This window comes from Haliotis rubra, unplaced genomic scaffold (assembly GCF_003918875.1).
Source record: "Haliotis rubra isolate DU_JTF1 unplaced genomic scaffold, ASM391887v1 Scf26, whole genome shotgun sequence".
In the NCBI taxonomy this organism is placed as follows: Eukaryota; Metazoa; Mollusca; class Gastropoda; order Lepetellida; family Haliotidae; genus Haliotis; species Haliotis rubra.
This window is the reverse complement of record NW_025766669.1, coordinates 404,604-423,887: the sequence shown is the minus strand read 5'-3', so window position 1 is coordinate 423,887 and position 19,284 is coordinate 404,604. Positions and strand designations below refer to the sequence as shown.

The 19,284-nt window shown below is 39.5% G+C and overlaps 1 protein-coding gene across 1 annotated transcript in view; it reads right to left on the bottom strand.

The window, feature by feature from the left end:
• Window positions 1-373: 373 nt before the first annotated feature.
• LOC124280027 (protein PALS1-like) overlaps window positions 374-19,284 on the bottom strand; it is a 68,635-nt gene continuing 49,724 nt past the window's right edge. The window contains 11 exon segments of the mRNA XM_046715906.1: window positions 374-1,947; window positions 4,284-4,397; window positions 4,591-4,793; window positions 5,136-5,294; window positions 5,769-5,802; window positions 5,805-5,907; window positions 6,488-6,690; window positions 7,175-7,258; window positions 7,804-7,889; window positions 8,481-8,556; window positions 15,913-16,104. Of these exon segments, the coding sequence (XP_046571862.1) occupies window positions 1,762-1,947; window positions 4,284-4,397; window positions 4,591-4,793; window positions 5,136-5,294; window positions 5,769-5,802; window positions 5,805-5,907; window positions 6,488-6,690; window positions 7,175-7,258; window positions 7,804-7,889; window positions 8,481-8,556; window positions 15,913-16,104 (1,440 nt within the window). The 3' untranslated portion in view covers window positions 374-1,761.

Here is a 19,284-nt window from a genome sequence, read left to right as displayed (position 1 = left end):
GATGACATGTGTCAACCAAGTCAGAGAGCCTGACCACCCAATCCCGTTAGTCGCCTCTTACGACAAGCATGGGTTACTGAAGGCCAATATTCTAATCCGGACCTTCACGGGTTGGACAGTGAAGATGCCCTCTCTCTTGTGGTCATGTGTTCTCATATATATGAATGTCTGCACTAACTGGACTTGCTAAAAATACCCTCATTGGTCAAAGACAAGTTACACAATGTATAACACCATAAGGTTCTGTGATACCTCAGTGAAGCAAAACACACAATATTTCACTAGCTTTTCATATATTCATACATGTTCTTTGTTTAGAATACTCCTGCATGACAGACATGCAACACTGCCCTAAATTTCAGTCATATGACACCATAATGAATCTGTCAAAAAATGTTGCCAAGTAATGTATTTTAGTGTCACTTCTGTGACATTCAGAGAACTAATAAAATTATTTACATTAATTCATACAATAGCATTGTATTCCAATTTAAAATACTGTATGAAGTAAAGTAATGAAGATTTGCTGTGAACCCTAACTAGAATGAAATTTCGTTAACTTACTTGTGACCAATGACTGCACATCCTTTGAACACTTTTAAACTCAGTAGCTTTTAAAGAAATTAAAAATATTTCAACCATAATCGTATGCAAAAACAAATAAAACCATTTCTTTCGAGTAAAATATTCATATTTGTAAATTCAGATGTAGACAGATTCAAGAGTCAGCCTTGTCAGGCATGCTGTCTACATCACCATGGTAACCATGGTGAAAAACATGGCCGCAGCCACTGAATGATAAATCTCTTTAACCATCTCATAACAGAATTAAAACTTTGGTAACCAGGGTAACAGATCTCTATAAGGCACAACCTTGTACTTGTATCATGTTGAATGTGGAGAAAACTACAGAAATAGAAGTGGAATAAGAAAAATGGGTCAAACATTGCTCCCAGAAGTATTACTCCCAAGAATGAAGGTAAATGTCACAAAAAAAATGATAAATATTGTAACCATGGTAACAGATGCCTTGAGCAGCAATGTACACATTGACAGTGCACCTGTTCCGAGTAGCATGTTATTAATATTTATTTCCATCAGACCATAGTGTCTGGTGTCTTGATTATTGCTTGTCACAAGTAAAACGTCAGTCGTAGAAAAGACCCATTCATCATCATCATCATCTGTTCCATAAGGCTTTCTTGTTTATATACAGGACACTTCCTTAGTTGTGTGGACTCACCCAGTGCACCAGACAGTTCAGTGCCTTACACAGGAAGGTAATTTGATAGAAGCATTATCAGATGATCACGACGTCCTTGTGTGTAGTATACACTGGAAGGTGTTTGATAGAGGCATTATGAGCCAATCACATTGTTAGTGTGTTCAGTGAACCAGTTAGGATCATGATTTGTTTGCTTGGCCTGCCTATGAGGCAATGCTGATCTTGTCACAAGAACTCAGAACTATCACACTCCACATTACTTAATATCAATATTCGTGATTTCAATGTACATATTGATTGTGAGGATCTCTCACAGCTTGATCACATATAACATCATCCCAGCAACACTTTCACTCTGGCGTAGTTGTAGTCTCCATAACATGGTCCTGCGTCTATCATAGGAGTATCCCATAGTTTCTGTTTCAGCACTCTTATGTCTGAGCACACATTAGTCTGGTAGCACATGAAGTACACAGGTCACAGTAATCCATGAATGAAGTATTGCTGAAGCAAGACCCAACCGGTCTCTGATCATCTCACATGAAAGAGTCTACCCAAGGTTTTGGGATCCACTGTGGTTCGATCTCAAGGCGGTTGATCTCTTGAAGGAGCTCATCGTATGCCCTGTTGAGGTCCTGGTTGACCAGGATGTAGTCGAAGTAATGGCCATATACATCCTCCATCTCGCGAGCCTTCTCTATGATGTCCTTCAGCTCGTCATCCTGGTCAATAAATATATATGTTATTAAGGTGCTATACAACAAACACTTCTGACTATCTCTTTTTTCACATTTAAGGGTTTTAGAGTTGGTGGATTTGTGAACACAGATGTAAAAACGGTCCAGCATAAACTACGCTTCACATCATATCAGGTTTACAGCTGACTACTTGTGGAAGGTCAGCATGACCATAACTTAAAACAACGACATTGTGAGCGAGTGAGTTTGTTTTACGCCGCTTTTAGAAATATTCCAGCAATATCACAGCAGGGTCATCAGCAATGGGCTTTACACATTGAAACCATGTGGGGAATCAAACCCAGGTCTTTGGCATGACAAGCAAATGCATTAACCACTCAGCTACCCCACTGCTACAACGACATTGTGTCATTGAACAATGAGGGCCATGCAGCCATAACAGGCATTGGTGTGTGAGTCTGGTATCAATGCAACTTTACCAACAGCAAAAGAATGAAATAAAATCTCTTTCTTTTTTTTGTTGTTGCAATGGAATAGCGTGTGTGAGCGTGAGTTCAGATGTTTACAACACTGGTGCACGGTTTTCAAAGACCTTTGTACTAGGGCTGCGTAATATAACCGGTTTACCTGTATTTACCGGTTCAGACATGAAAACGATACGTATCGCAATACGCATTCGGAAAACTTCATAACACTCGGAAATCTTCGGATATTGCCTTGTTTCATTTGTGCCAAATATTATTTAGTTTTATTTTGTCAGGATTAAAAGTTTTTATTAAAGCTTAGTCAAACATGATGATTTTGTTTTGTTTTTGTTGTATAAATCAAGCATTAACTCGAGTATAAGTAGTTTCTTTCGATGAAAAAACTTCTTGCAATATATTGCAATACCGTATATGACCGTCTATAAGCCGAATTTTGAGGACCAAAAAGCAGTCTGTAGAAGGGGGTCATCTTATCCATGGGTTACGCTTTCGTCAAACTTTTTTCCAGGGGTAAGAAAACAACATCGTATCACTTCGTGTGAACAAACAACAGAAGACGACTTTGTCAGTAGAGACGTCAAATTTGCAATTAAACATCACTAGGCAAGATTATTTACCTTTTAAGTTACTAGTATAAGTTGTTTTTGCTGGGCATTGTATTATTTGCAGGGATTAAGATTACCGTGCGTATTTGTCTCGTACACAAAGCCGGAAATAGCAATCAGCTGTGCACACGTTTCCCGGCAAACAAGTTCAAACATGCACAATAATATAACGGGACGAATTCTGACGCAGTCATCAGTAAAATATAATACAGAATACCATTATTTAACCCAAAGAAATATATCCTAGCATTGTGTAATTTTAGTTACAGTTTTTGCTCTATAAATTAATTAAGATTACCGTGTGTATTTGAGCCGGAAATAGCAATCAGCTGCATTTTTGCACACGTTTCTCGGCGAACAAGTTCAAACATGCACAATAATATAACGGGATGAATTCTGACGCAGTCGTCAGTAAAATATAATACAGAATACTATTATTTAACCCAAAGAAATATATCCTAGCATTGTGTAATTTTATTTACAGTTTTTATGTAAAATATATATAATCAACACTAAGGTTATACGGACCCTCATGAACGTGGTAAGCACATGGAATGGGGTAAAATACGGACGCCATTTAAATTCACACATTTTTACCGATGTTACTGTAAACTAGCAGTCAGTGGAAAACGAGGCGGTAATCAGTTCATGATTGTTGTATGGTGTAAAATAAGCAAGCCAGTTTGTTGCTACAATAAATATGATATTTAGAGAAGCAAAATATATTATGCATTTTCTGTCAACTACACTTCATTTCGGTCCGTGAGTAGACACAATATATATGACTGTGAATTCTTTGAATAATGTGGACCAAAGTTATAATTATTGGTAACTGCCAGTTGTCTGTGGTCTGTGTTTGCCGCGATTAGGACCCCATCGTGGGGATCGACTTATGCACGAAACATACCATTTTGACACTGATTTTAAGGGTCAAGTTTAGGGGTCGTCTTATCCATGGGGTCGTCTTATAGACGGTCATATACGGTACATATCGCAATATATGCCTTCGCATCGCAATATATCGCAATATGAAAATTCTCTGCAATACCCACCCCTACTTTATACATTATCAGGGCTGTACCAGAGTCACAATTTCCGGGCAAGCCTAAGGGATATGACTCTATTGCAGAACCTGAGACAACTGAGCCATCCATACTCCCACCTAAATGGAATGACAGACCTTACAAAGCATTAAATATGACTATTTCTTTGAATATGTCATCCCTGTTGCGGGAATGTTGACTGCAATGATGTTGAGACGTATACATACCGGTGTTGCTGGTTTGCCCAGTTTCACATGCACTGCACGAAGCTTCTCCAGGTTTGGGGGACACACGAATATCACATAAGGCTTCAGGTCTGATGTGTACAGCGGTTTCACAGCCTGGCAAACAAAACAGAAAAACACTGTTAAAGAACTCAGTACAATGGGTAACATTTAGCTCTAGTTGAAAAACTTTCAGTCAAGAGTTATCTCCCTTCCTGCAGCAGCTTTTAAATGCTACTCTCAATAATATTTCAGTTATAAGATTATGATTATGTCAGCTTGATGTGACAGTGTTGGAGCATATACTTACATCGGCATGGAGATTGAGCACACAGATCTTTCCTTGGTTGATCACTTGTCTCACAGCCTCCAGACTTGTGCCGTACAGATTCTTTTCAAACTCGCCATACTCAATAAACTTCTGGGCCAAGATGTCTGCCTCAAACATGGTGCGTGAGATGAAATGGTAGTCCTTGCCCTCGATTTCTTCAGGTTTGCGGACTCGACTTGTGTCTGTCAAGATATGTTTCATCTCCATGGTTAGAGCAGCACTTAATGTGATAACCATTTTTCATCTGAATAATTTGTCACTACACAAAATTATTTAAGGGTTTATGAAGTCATGCATGGAAACACATTAAAAATATATTGTTTGTTTAACCATTGTGCCAAAACACTCAAAGACTCATTGTGACTTATGTACTCACAGACAGACAGACAGACAGGCAGACATACCTCTACTTAGTTCAAACTTATAAAAACAAACAAAAATCAGTTCCTTTTGCTGATAACATTGAACATCATAAAACTTCAAATAAATTACTATGTCCAAAACTAAAGAGCAGATCAACATACGAGGAACAGCTGCAGCAAATCTGTCAAAGTCGGACTCCATGAGACGCTGTCTGAGTTCTGCCCTCCCAACATTTGATGGGCCAATTAAGGCAATTGGTCTTTTTCTGTTTGGCTGAGGTAAATATTTAACCATTTCTTCATAAGAGAGGATTTCTTCTGCTTCTGCAAATAAAAGATCTTATGCTTGATGACATGCATAAACCATAATGCAGAAGAAGAATTAATTATACATGTGACATCAAAACACTGCTATAACCTAGAAGCACAGCCACAGCTGTGACAGACCAATATTATAAATTGTAAAATGAGTAAGAGAGTGAGTGAGTGAATGAGTTTAGTTTTATACCGCACTCAACAATATTCCAGCTATATGGCAGTGGTCTGTAAAAATATCAAGTCTGGACCAGACAATCCAGTGATCAACAGCATGAGCATTGATCTATTCAATTGGACACCAATGACATCTGTCAACCAAGTCAGCAAGCCTGACCACCCGATCCCATTAGTCGCCTCTTACGACAAGAATGGGTTGCAGAAGATCAATTCTAACCCGGATCTTCATGTGTTAAAGTGTTAAAATAGGGGGGTGAACACACCCAGCACCTGACCTGTGGATCAGGTAATGACACCTACCCTCGTCAGCCCCAGTGTAGAGGGAGGATCGTTTCTTCTTTTTTTCTTCTTCTTGTCTCTCTTCCCACAGACACACGATCGCCCCTTCTTCTTGCCGTCCTTCCCATCTCCTGGCATAGTTTGACGCAGAGTCTCACGTCTGTAACAAAATACAACCCAATTGCAAGTTCCCAATCAGTTATTTTTCACTTTGGTACTAAGAGTGATTAACAAAGGTTGCCATGTAGCATCAAGAAACACATCGTCCTTAAACTAGCTGATCTGTGTTCAGTGTGGTTACTATTTATGGAAGAGCCTGGAAGGTTTTAGGCAGCGATTACTTCACAGACTGTCCACATAAGATCAAGCTGGGTATAAGCTCGGTCAGTGATTACTACACTAATTGTTCATGGTAGAACCTCCTGGGTATAAGCCCAGCCATAAGCCCAGCCAGTGATTAGTACACTTAATGTTCATGGTAGAACCTTCTGGGTATAAGCCCGGTCAGTGATTACTCCACTTACTGTTCATGGTAGAACCTCCTGGGTATAAGCCCAGCCAGTGATTACTCCACTTACTGTTCATGGTAGAACCTTCTGGGTATAATCCCAGCCAGTGATTACTCCACTTACTGTTCATGGTAGAACCTCCTGGGTATAAGCCCAGCCAGTGATTACTCCACTTACTGTTCATGGAAGAGCCGCCTGGGTATAAGCCCAGCCAGTGATTACTCCACTTACTGTTCATGGAAGAGCCGGCTGGGTATAAGCCCAGCTAGTGACTGGTGCTCCTCCTCGCCTTCTCTGTAGGCCTGCCACCAGTTGGGATCGTCCTGGTTGATAATATGGAGGATATCTCCCTTCATGAAGGAAAGCCCCAGTTCTCGACACGGGATATACGCATCGTCCTCAGGGTCATAGTTGAAGAGCGCTCGTAAGTGCACCTGCAGAACATCACCACACATATACTATATTCCTAAACATATTTCATGTTTATCTTCATAATTTTTCACCAGCTCATAACGAAGTAAAAATCTATAATTGAGGGATGATAGTAAAATTAGTTTCTATAAACTTATATAACATTCATATAATTCAGAAAATGTATTAAATCTGAAACAGTGTCTTTGTGGAGTCAGGCTACAAACACTTTCGTTCTTATGCAAATGTTTTGAGTTACAGGTGTTAGGGCACAAACCTGGTTGTATTCACAGTGATCAACGATTTAATTTTCCTTTGCTTTATTTCTTTTACACACACTGGATTCTGTTAATAACTGAAACTGGTTAATCTTTGGTATTGATGCTTCACATTTACAGATCCTTGACAATAAATGTTACTGTCAAAGGAACATTACGATCTATTGAATAAACATTTACTGTAGAACATAGTTGTACAAATAGTTTATGCAGGCACCTCTATACTCACTGCTTTTGGTCGGGCGGCTGGTTTGGGTGATGCGTAGTTGTGAGTTGGGATGATCATAAATGTTATCGTCCCTGTCATGTAGGCCTGTAAACAATGGTAGGTCATTGTATATACATAAATATCCATGTGGTAATACTTTGTTGTTTGGTTGGTTGGTTGGTTGGTTGGTTGGTTGTTGTTTAATGCTGCACTCAGCAATATTCCAGCTATATGGCGGCGGTCTGTAAATAATCCAGTCTGGATCAGACAATCCAGTAATCAACAGCATGAGCATCGATTTACACAATAGGGATACGATGACATGTCAGCCAAGTCAGCAAGTCTGTTCACCCAATCCTGTTAGTCTTATCTTACAACAAGTATGGGTTACTGAAGACTTGGTCACAATAAATGGTATTCTCCCTGCCTGTAAATAACAGCAAGCCACTGGTGTTGAACATATACAAACAATCTGTTACAAATTCACAATGAATGATATGGTCACCCTCATATAGGCCTGTATATAACATTAAATCCTGATTGTTGAACATACTAAAAAAATAATATCCCTGTATTACATGCAGTTATTGTTTAAACTTCAAACATACTAGAATAATATATTCCAATCGGAACCATTCTCCATCACTCACCAGCATCTCTGACACATCGTTGACATTTTTGCCTCGCATGTCGATGCCATTCACCTCCAGAATCTCATCTCCTTCATGAAGCAAACCTGACAATAGAAACAAAGTTACACATGCAGATATCAGCTTTTACCAACTGTTTTCATGTTACAGTCAGCAATACCTGTAAATAATGAGGACTACGCTGTATTTTCACATCCAACCAAGAATTAGCACAATTAGAATTAGAAAAGGAATCCTAAATTGACCTAATGAAGCTGTTTGTGAGAAACATCCACCAAGCAGTAATGACGTCTAAGCCAGATTACATTGGTTTTTGGCAGGTGATTACAATTGTTTGTCTTAGTGGGCACAGAACCTTATATATATTATTGATTGGCTTTATTTTCTTCTTACATGAAACACAAACATGTTTAATTTTCTTTGTGTGTGTATTACTTATTGCCACGGTCAGTGACATTGCAGCTTAATGACATCAATCTGTAAGTTTATAAGTCTCGACCAGAAAAACAGGTGACTGACATTATAAGCGTCCGTCAATGGTACTGGGAAACAATGACACGCATACCAAGGACCACCTGATCCTGTTAGTGGCCTCTCATGATAAGCATGGGTTCCTCAACTGGATGTTTTCAAGATAATGTAACCTTGAACCCTGTTTATGAAAACAACATACTCACCACTTTTCTCAGCTGCTCCGCCCTTGACAATCCTCCCGATTATCACCGAGTCTCCCTCATTCTTTACTGTAGCCCCCTGTAACATGACAGAACACATACATAGTACATGTAGATCCACTCAGTAGCTGCCATGACAACCACCAACAGAGGAACTCACAATCTGGGAGAATCTGAAAGCTCTTGACCTGAATGCATTAGTGATAAAGTGTGAAGGTGAGGAAGTTAGGTTAAATGGAGTTCAGAATCCATAAGAGCATGCCAGCAAATATCTGTACCTCATTGTATGAGTGAGTGAGTGAGTGGGTGAGTGAGTGAATGAGTGAGTTGTGGAGTTAACAGTGGAGCCAAGAATCATGGAGCAACTGAGTGACAGTAAAGCTTAAGACCTCTATATATGTCAACAAGTTAGCGAGTGTTGGGTTTAACAATGGAGTTCAGGATCTTTCAGTGAGTGAGTGAGTGAGTGAGTGAGTTGGGTATATTGGAGATTTGAGAAGTAATTCAGTCATATCAGAGTGTTTGTTCATGTGAGAGGAAAACTCAAACTGATGCATGTCTTTACCACGAAGGGAAACCCACCAACCCAAGTTGGTACACACAAACCAAAAATGATTAAGAAGGATGGATCTGTGATTCAAATGACAATCATCGGATCAAACCAGTATTAACAGTATGCATTCATCTTTGTACAAAGCATGCTCATTGTATTTAAAAATGTGAAACAAAGATAATAGTCAAAGGAATCAATTATTTCCAAGAAGTTGGGTTGTGTTAATGGTTTTCCCGGGAGGAGGAAAAGGTAATTATTTTCAAGTCTCTTGTTACAAAGGTTGAGTTTTTATGTTGCAAAAATGGAAAAGAGGTAAAAAGTGAGTAATTGAAATCACATTAAGTCCACAAGCCTGCCAGCAGCTGATGCTTTGTGTGCTCAAGACATCGATCTAAGAACAAAGAAAACTGGGATATGCAAACTGACCAGGATTTTCGAAGATCTCTTAGCACTAAGATGTATGGCACTTATGACTATCTTAGCGCCAAGAGAGCTTAAAACATCTAGGCCCTGATGTGACCAGAATTACACAAATAGCTCGATTATTCAGACCCTTAAAGCCTCATAATAAAATTTGAAGTTTTGACATTCCTTATAAATCAAACCAGTATTAACAGTATGCATTCATCTTTGTACAAAGCATGCTCATTGTATTTAGAAATGTGAAACAAAGATAATAGTCAAAGGAATCAATTATTTCCAAGAAGTTGGGTTGTGTTAATGGTTTTCCCGGGAGGAGGAAAAGGTAATTATTTTCAAGTCTCTTGTTACAAAGGTTGAGTTTTTATGTTGCAAAAATGGAAATGAGGTAAAAAAGTGAGTAATTGAAATCACATTAAGTCCACAAGCCTGCCAGCAGCTGATGCTTTGTGTGCTCAAGACATCGATCTAAGAACAAAGAAAACTGGGATATGCAAACTGACCAGGATTTTCGAAGATCTCTTAGCACTAAGATGTATGGCACTTATGACTATCTTAGAGCCAAGAGAGCTTAAAACATCTAGGCCCTGATGTGACCAGAATTACACAAATAGCTCGATTAGCTACAGCCTCATAATAAAAATTTGAAGTTTTAAGGAGACATTCCTTATAAAACAGTTTGCAAATTTTAATTTTGGCTTAAATTTTGGCAGACACCAGTTTGAACAAAAAAAATACAAAATATTAGTCAAATGAAATATCCACATGAATCCTTTCCGATCATATTTCCCTTGTGGCTACATCTGCATATAGTTTCAGCGGTTTGTAATATCCACCATGTGATTACTCATAACACTGCCAGTTTATACATGTTAGCTTGAGAATTAATTCCAAATAATATCTCAACTGTATCATAAATGTCCCTACACGTTCATAAATCAGGATGATGTTCCTGCACTTATTGACTCAAACATCTCATATATGTCAATGCTGCCATTGCAAATATGTTCATGCTTTCAAGAGCAGGAATTTTGTGGAACTAGCCTGTTTTTCAGAGTTACATGATAACTGTAGGCTCCTCTGTGCCTCGTTGAATGAAGCACTGCCAGTACTACAACTGTCATACCTTCCATACCGTAGTATGTACTTACAATAGAGGAAATATAATAAGGGAAGAAAGCCAGGATGTACAGTCTGTAGCTATCAATTGTATTCTCAAAACGTGGCACATTTACAAAAGAAATCTAAGCTCTGTCATAAGGATATGCCTAATTATCTGATTAATGATGATTGCAGCAGTAGCAGAGTGCTTTTGGAAACAGCCAGTCTCAAGGAGAGTGCCTGATGTCTTGAGTTGGGTCTAGCACACCAGCATCCCCTCTTTACACCATCCTGAGATGTTCCAGACATAAGGTGGGGCTCGGCAAGCACCTGCCTGGCTTTTTTCTCTATTGTCATGGCAGATAAACTAACAATGTAATCTACTAACTGGATGAAAAAGGTCATCTATGTTGCTTCTCATTATGGACACTTTCCTTAGCATCTTTACTCAATGTAGCAGTTCTATCTCAACTCCAAGTCCTTATCTAACCTCTTGTATTTACACTGAGCTGTAATATGATTTTATCTGGAATCTTACCCGAGTTCTAAATTGATGTCTAATCATACTTGACTCTCAAACTTAAATAATAATTTTTAACTACTAAAAATTTGGTATAAAGTTTGGTTTGTTTGTTGTTTAACACTAAACTCAGCAATATCCCAGCTATATGATGGCGGTCTGTGAGTACAGATGTAACATTTCAACCACCTTATTCCCTTTCAGTCAGATGATGTAACAACCTGCTATGTTAACAACAGTGTCCCTATATTCCATCCACGGGACATCAATACAAATACTACATTTCCCCTGACTACTACTTTTATTGTAATTCTGTAATAGTCTGTGAGAAACGCTTCTACAGAGACAACAAATGGGGTGTATATTTCACCCAATTATTTAACGACCAGGACTCCTCACAAATTGTCTATTTCTTTCAGTACTCAGTGACAGCCGTGAAAACTCAGAAAGTAATTGTGTTATTTAACCATGTTGTTGACAGTATTGCCAAGGACATTGTGGCATATATTGTGCAGTTGACCCCAAACTGCCAGTCTCCATGTTTGTCATGTGACCAATGAGTTGTGGCTATGGTGTGGCTGCGATTAATCTACAGTCGTGGTGACAGCACGCAACCTCTACGACTTCCCTGTTTCATGTAATTTTGTTAGCTCTTTGACAGCCTGACAGGGAAAAGGAGGGAAAAGGAGTCAAAAGTCTTCACCTAAAGACATTCACATTTCTCACAGACAGAAATGGCTGCAGAACAATAGATGGAGTTTTTGTAAATTGAATAAAAACTCGTTAGTGTGTGATGATGAAAGTTGGGAATATTGAATCTCTGCAACTCAACTGAGTGTGTGATAGGCAGGAGTGGCATGATGTTCCCATGGGTGCCCATTGCACTCCCTGCCTTGCTAATACATTTCTTTACACATATGAAAAATAACTTCTGCTCAGATTGGCCAAATCAAAACTACCAGAATTTGCCAAAGAAGTTGACCTTAAGCATCAGGTACATTGAAAATCTGATATTGTTCAAACAGCAAATTCTGTTATATTGATTAGAAAATAAATATAAGCTGAATACAAAAAAAGACTTTTGAAATTGCCTCACCTGTTTCATATATAGATTTATGCGTACATACAGATTCAGGGGACAAAAAACACAAATGAAAATCTGTGTCGAGCATTGCACAATTGTTTATATACAATCTAGCATCCTTTTTCTGTGAAGATTTTAAGGAGCATCATGCAAATCTTCCTCAAAAGTTGTTGAATGACAGCATTCAAGGACAAATCTTTTCAAAACATTTACAGTAGTCATGTACAGGATACTTGCAATTGATAAGGTGAGGTGAAATTGGGTTTAACGTCGTACTTGAGAATATTTCGCTCATATGACGACATGCATGTGTGTGTATGTGTATGTGCGGCTGCTTGTACTAGCCCAGACTTAAGCTGGTTTTATAGTGCAAGCCCACTGAGATACCATGTCGCAGTGAAGCATGAATAACCCACTCAGACACATTATACTGACTCCGAGCCGACCAGCCCTTGTTGTACCCATTAATGCTGAGCGCTAGGCAGGGACCAACAAGTACCATATTTTAACATCTTTTGGTATGAAGCGGTCAGGGATCGAACCCGCGACCTTCCGCTCTCCGGGCGGACGCTCTAACCACTACACCACGGAGGCGGTCTTGCAATTGATGCATAACTGACTGATTCCCATGTTTGTTCAGGTGAACCCTTGGCTTGTCCTTGCATGTCTTTGTGGTGGGTGCCATAAGGGGTGAACACGTTGCTACTGGATAGTGATTCATACACACGTATTTATAATGTAGTCAGAATCATATCATTAAGTCTTGTTTTAGCAGATATTTTGTAAGATTATGGAAACAATTTTATTGGGTTTATTCAAATATTAGAATCTGTTTTAAAGTTGGATTTACAATTCTTTGTCAGTGCCAAATTAAGGCATCATTCAATGAAGCGATACTAGACCTACACCCATGGTAAGTTCATATTGTCAGTACGTTTGGGAGTAAATTATTTAATAATCCTGCTATGATGACTTCATATCACTGAGATCTGACAGAAGTAATGTCAAACAGCATCATAAGATACAAAACCCTATCAGACATTACGACAGAATGAGCTTCATATCTATCGTTCAACAAGTACATGAGTGAGTGAGTGGGTTTAGTTTTATGCCGCTTTTAGCAATATTCCAGCAATATCATGGCAGGGACACCAGAAATGGGCTTCACACATTGTACCCATGTGGGGAATCGAACATGGGTCTTCAGCATGACCAGTGAACTCTTTAACAACTAGTCTACCCCACCGCCCAACATGAAGCAAAGATAGGAGGGTCACCACATTTCTCATGTTACATTGTGTCCTGGGAACTAAGGTAAAGTATTGATCACACAGTTCACACAATTATGGTATGACATCCCACACTGTAATCAGACAAGGAGAGAGGGTGATAGTGGTGGTCACGGAACACTACCCATGGGAATACTTGCCATCACACTGCAGCCAACCCTGCCACACTGTCCCCACACTGAACCATGATATAAATCAGTTATAACACTTGTACTCACATCAAAGGATCAATTACTAACACTCAGGGTGTTACTACATGACGTCAAGGGATACAAAAAAAGTATGGATGTTTTGACGGGAATATTCATCAGAATTACACACTACATGTTACTGATATTTCTCTTGTGGTGAGGACTGCACACAATGTTGATGTTGATTTCTTCTTGAAATCTGCATCTAACTTAGGCTGCGGAGCTTTTGCAACCTAACATTTGAAATTTTTGGGTTGTAAATCAAGTTGTATCATCATCATCATCATCATCATCATTCAGCATGCATGTGGGCCATTGGCTCATACAGATTCAGTTATAAGGCAGCCATTTTACCACCTTTGAATTAACATTACTGTTTCTCAAATGCATCGTATGAAATACAATGAAGCTAGTGTATCATATTTGTGAATTGGGATGTACATAGTATTTCTTGTGAAGATCAATTTGACGCCAGATCTGCATCAGCAAAGCTACCATCATGTTCCCACATTCTGACTGTCATTATGGTGGCGGGTAAGAGCCTGACTCTGAGAGTGAGGGTTCGAATTATACATGGGACAAAAATATGTACTTTACAGAGAAAGTTTAATCCCCAAAATAACATGTGACATTTATGCATTGAAATAAAAAAATCTACCACTGAGTAGCACGGAATTGAAAATCGAAAGACCCAGTTAAATCTGACACTTGAATCTACACAGTACACTAAATATATTGTGAGACACATTAATGTGTGGGAAAGGCAGGTATGTATAGTGCGGAGGTAGCCTATGGCCTATCCCATGTCACATGACTTCATACACATGTTGTCGCACAATGACGTCACGCTTGACTGGGCTTCATCTGCCTATAGTGTCAGATGAACAAATGTGTTGTGAAAATAAATAGCCATCACTGTTACTATATCGACATACTTCTAAGTATACTGATATGCCTTCTCAGAGGACATGAACTTCCTGGAGGGAAGAATATATGCTTAATTCACGGGGTTATAGTGTCACTGCTGATAATATTTCAGCGTGTCAGCTTAATGTTGGAGGAAAGCTTAAGGTGATGAGGGCCCCAGACATTCACCACCTCAGTGAAACAAGGTGCCTGCCACCACCATAGATGTTGGACACACATTAGAGAAGTGACTCTGCTTCTTATCATTTGGGGGTTGGGGGGTGGGGTGGGGTTAGGGGTTAAGTAGTAGCCTAGTGGTTAAAGCGTTCGCTCATCACGCCGAAGACCCGGGTTCGATTCCCCACATGGGTACAATGTGTGAAGCCCATTTCTGGTGTCCCCCGCCGTGATATTGCTGGAATATTGCTAAAAGCGGCGTAAAACCATACTCACTCACTCTTATCATGGGTATGAAGAATTATTTTTTCTGGAGGCCAAACCAATAAAATAGATGAGCAAAACTTCAAAAATTAAATAGGGGAGTCTTGAGTGGCAGTTCATGGTTACTTTGGTGTGATCTTTTGACAATATTATTACAGTAAATTTCTAATAATACCAAATACCAGAAGTCATAAATACCAAATAAGGGACTTACATATGTGCAAGGATACAATATTTACATAGGCTGACATTTACAGGTTGGGGAGAAGACACTGGGGTTAAAGTCATGTTTAATGCACTTAAATACTGATGTGCGTACCAGTATATCATGGATACTTCTTCAGAATAACTCATGTTTCCATAAACTGAAAACATACAGGCCATGGCCACTATATGACACTGTGTTTCTGTTTAGTTGTGAACAAAAAGGGGAGGGCTTGTGCTGTATTACTGATGTGAAAGATATCACTGACTTCATATTGTTGTCTACGTTTGTGGTTTGTAATGAATAAACAAGCAGTGTGTGAGTGAGTGACTGCGTGAGTTTAGTTTTACACCGCTTTTAGCAATATTCCAGCAATATCATGGCGGAGGACACCAGAAATGGACCTAACACATTGTGCCCATGTGAGGAATCGAACCCGGTTTTAGTTTTTATTCCAGCAATATCACGGGCGGAGGACACCAGAAATGGCATGGCGAGCGAACGCCTTAACCACTAGGCTACCCCAACGCCCCAAGCAGTGTGTGAAGTTGTCATAGTTGACATACTGAACAAACTGAAATGACTTAAAATGTTTTTGTATTGCACTTCCATCAATGCAAATAAACTTGAAGTCAATTATAAAAATAGACCTTCAGTAAAGAGCTTTTCCTTTCCACATAGAACATGTGATGGCATGTTGCTAAAATCAATGCGAGGACACCTACCAATGGCTCGTTGGTCTTCTCTAAGTGGATGATCTTCACGCTATCCTCGCCATAAGGCATAAGGGGATACTCAAGAGGTTCATTGACATCAACATGGTCGAGGGCCAGAGTGTGCGGGTGGGAGTGGACATGGTTGACGGTTACTGGCTCATGTTCACGCTGGGCTAGAGAGTCGTGTGCAAGCAAAACACCCTGAAATATAAAATAAACATTATCAGAACAATCAAACTGTCATAGGCTCATATTTTTCTTGGATAGAGAGCCATATGCAAGCAAAACACTGTAATATAAAATCAAACAAGAGTTATCATTGTATTCACAAATCTATTTTGATTTTTCCAATGAGTTTTACAGTTATAGTTTATTATTATTCCAAGAATACTACCTCTACTTATCATTGCCATACACCCTACAGTTTTGTGAGTCAGTTTAGTTTTACGCCTCACTCAGCAAATTTCCAGCTATATGGCAGCGGTCTGTAAATAATCCAGTCTGGACCAGACAATCCAGTGGTCGACAGCATGAGCATCGATCTGTGCAATTGGGAACCGATGACATGTGTCAACCAAGTCAGCGAGTCTGACCACCCAATCCCGTTAGTCGCCTCGTACGACAAGCAAGGGTTACTGAAGATCAGTTCTAACCCGGATCTTCACTGGTCCCTTATAGCTTCATTGCAATCACACTCAACGAATAGACTCCCAGACTTTCACTAGAAGTCCTCCTCAACTATCAACTAGATACACAACTGGTTGTTACCACAGTAGCATGAAATGTGTGTGTATGAAGTGTTAAACCCCAACCAGAATGATGAATTCAACAAGTTTCAGCCTAGAATTGCACAAGTCTCTAATGTAATAATTAATAGCTTAAATGAACATTTCTAAAAAACATATAAATAACAGACTGACATCCTTAGACTAGTACTGTCCGCTTAGCTAGACTAGCCTCTGTAAAGGATAGATTTACTGTACATCCATGGGCTTAGCATTCAGTACAGCCTTGGAGCAAGGGTAGTTTCAGCCTCACTGTCATGTGTTAGGTATGGCCCCCAGCAAACTTTGCTTGTTGCCCAAGGTAACTTGGTGGATTGGGTCAGTGAGGTGAGGTGAAATTGGGTTTAAAGTCGTGCTTGAGAATATTTCGCTCATATGACGACGTGCATGTGTGTGTATGTGTATGTGCGCCTGCTGGTACCAGCCCAGACTTAAGTTGGTTTTATAGTGCTAGCCCACTGAGATACCATGCCGCAGTGAAACATGAATACCCCACTCAGACACATTATACTGACTCCAAGCCGACCGGTCCTTGTTGTTCCCATTAATGCCAAGCGCCAGGCAGGGACCAACAAGTACCATATTTTAATTGTTTTTTGGTATGACATGGTCGGGGATCGAACCCGCGACCTTCCGCTCCCTGGGCGGACGCTCTAACCACTACACCACAGAGGTGGTCGGATTGGGTCAGTAACTTGGTTAATATCATGTCCTTGTACCCCAGTGTTGTGAGGCATTGTGAACAGAATCATCCCTGCATGGTATATTATTTACAGGATGCTTTCATATAGTTGGAATATTGCTGAGGCATTACACAACAAACAAAATGTTTACTAACGCTCTGCACAATGGACAAACTTGACATATATGAGATCACTTGAGGTTTAATCCAGGTTGTTAGTTCCACAAATAGTAGACAATGATGGATTTAGAACATTCAAAATAGCACATTTATTTCAACACTTGGATGATATGTGTGAAATGTTTTTGTTAACACAGCCTATTTTGAGTAAGATCAAAGCTATAAATAACTAAAATAATGAAATATAAATAACATTCAGTATGGTTTTATAATGATATTTCAACTTACTTTGGGCAACAAAGAGTTAGAATGTATCTTAACACTTAACTTCAACAAGGGTGATAACTCTTAAAGTACCGGGGATATGAATAAAATTCAGGACAATTAAAATGCATAAAATAACATGGGTATTCAACATTAAAACCAACTGTTCACAGATTTACAGTCTGCACGAACAACTTTGCCCTACATAAATCCAAACAGTATGATAAATACTTGTAAGACATTCCGCTGACAATAAAATGAAATATGTGTGTCACAAAGTATGAGCGTACACATTAAATACCAAGCTGATCTTGTTGACATATGAAAGAATCCAATATTTGAGCACATGCTGGCCATAAAGGAAGCCCCATTAGGACCAGATTGATGGGTCAGTTCCACTGGGTTATTATTGGTAGTGTCAACAAGTCTTGGCAAATGTTTGCTGCCATCATCATCTGTCATGTCCACCGCTGGATGGGATCTCCTGATGACCCGTCACTGGCCTTGGTGATGCTCCAGCATTAAACACTCCATCGGGTTGAACCAGGTTATTACACATGCTCTGCACACAATTACCGGCAAACAAGGCAGGAAGAATCTATCTTAATGGACTTCTACACTTCAGTTATGGATCAGAAGATTATTTTTCAAAAGGATACTATGTCACATCTTCTAAGCAAACAGTGCCAACACTGTTGACTTTACCTGTGATGAATCCCCCACTCACTACCCCCCCCCCAACCACGAATCTAAAGACAGACTGAAACACAGACATACATGCACACACTTTTATCAGACACCTTGCATATCAGCTTTGTTAACTTGGAACTTGTGTGTTATATCTCTCCTTCAGGTTACGTTTAAAACCGTAGCCCCCATGTTATTGCTTCTTTATAATTCAAGTGACAGTGGAGTGAGTGAGTGAGTGAGTTGAGTTTAATGCTGCTTTTAGCAATATTCCAGCTATATCACGGCGGGGGACACCAGAAGTGGTCTTCACACATTGTACAAATGTGGGGAATCGAACCCGGATCTTCGGTGTGACGAGCTAACGCTTTAACCAAGTGACAGTGGAACATAACCTTATTTCAAAAGTCTCCAAACTTGGGCATGCATTCTGCAACAAGTGATCAAGTCGTTATATAGAAACTGGGTGCAAACTCATGTTCAACCACCATGATCACACCATGCAATGGTTTCAGTGGATTCAGAGCTGGGAATCCACTAACCATTTGAACATGCATTTAAACACATAAAACTGAAAAAGGTCATTTTGAAAATATCGAAAAATTATACATAGCCATAACATGACCCCAATCTGAGAAGTCTTTCTTCATTCTGGAGGTAGAATCCACTCACAATCAACATGGTCATTCCTCCATCACTGAGTCTGTGTAGATCGCTAAGGCTCCAGTCCCTGGCTATCAGTGCCTGCAGACATCCCACAGTGTTGGGCAATGTTTAATGACAGCATTTGCCAAATTAACTTGTTTGAATTCAAGTTTGAATTGAAACGGAATGTTTGGTTTT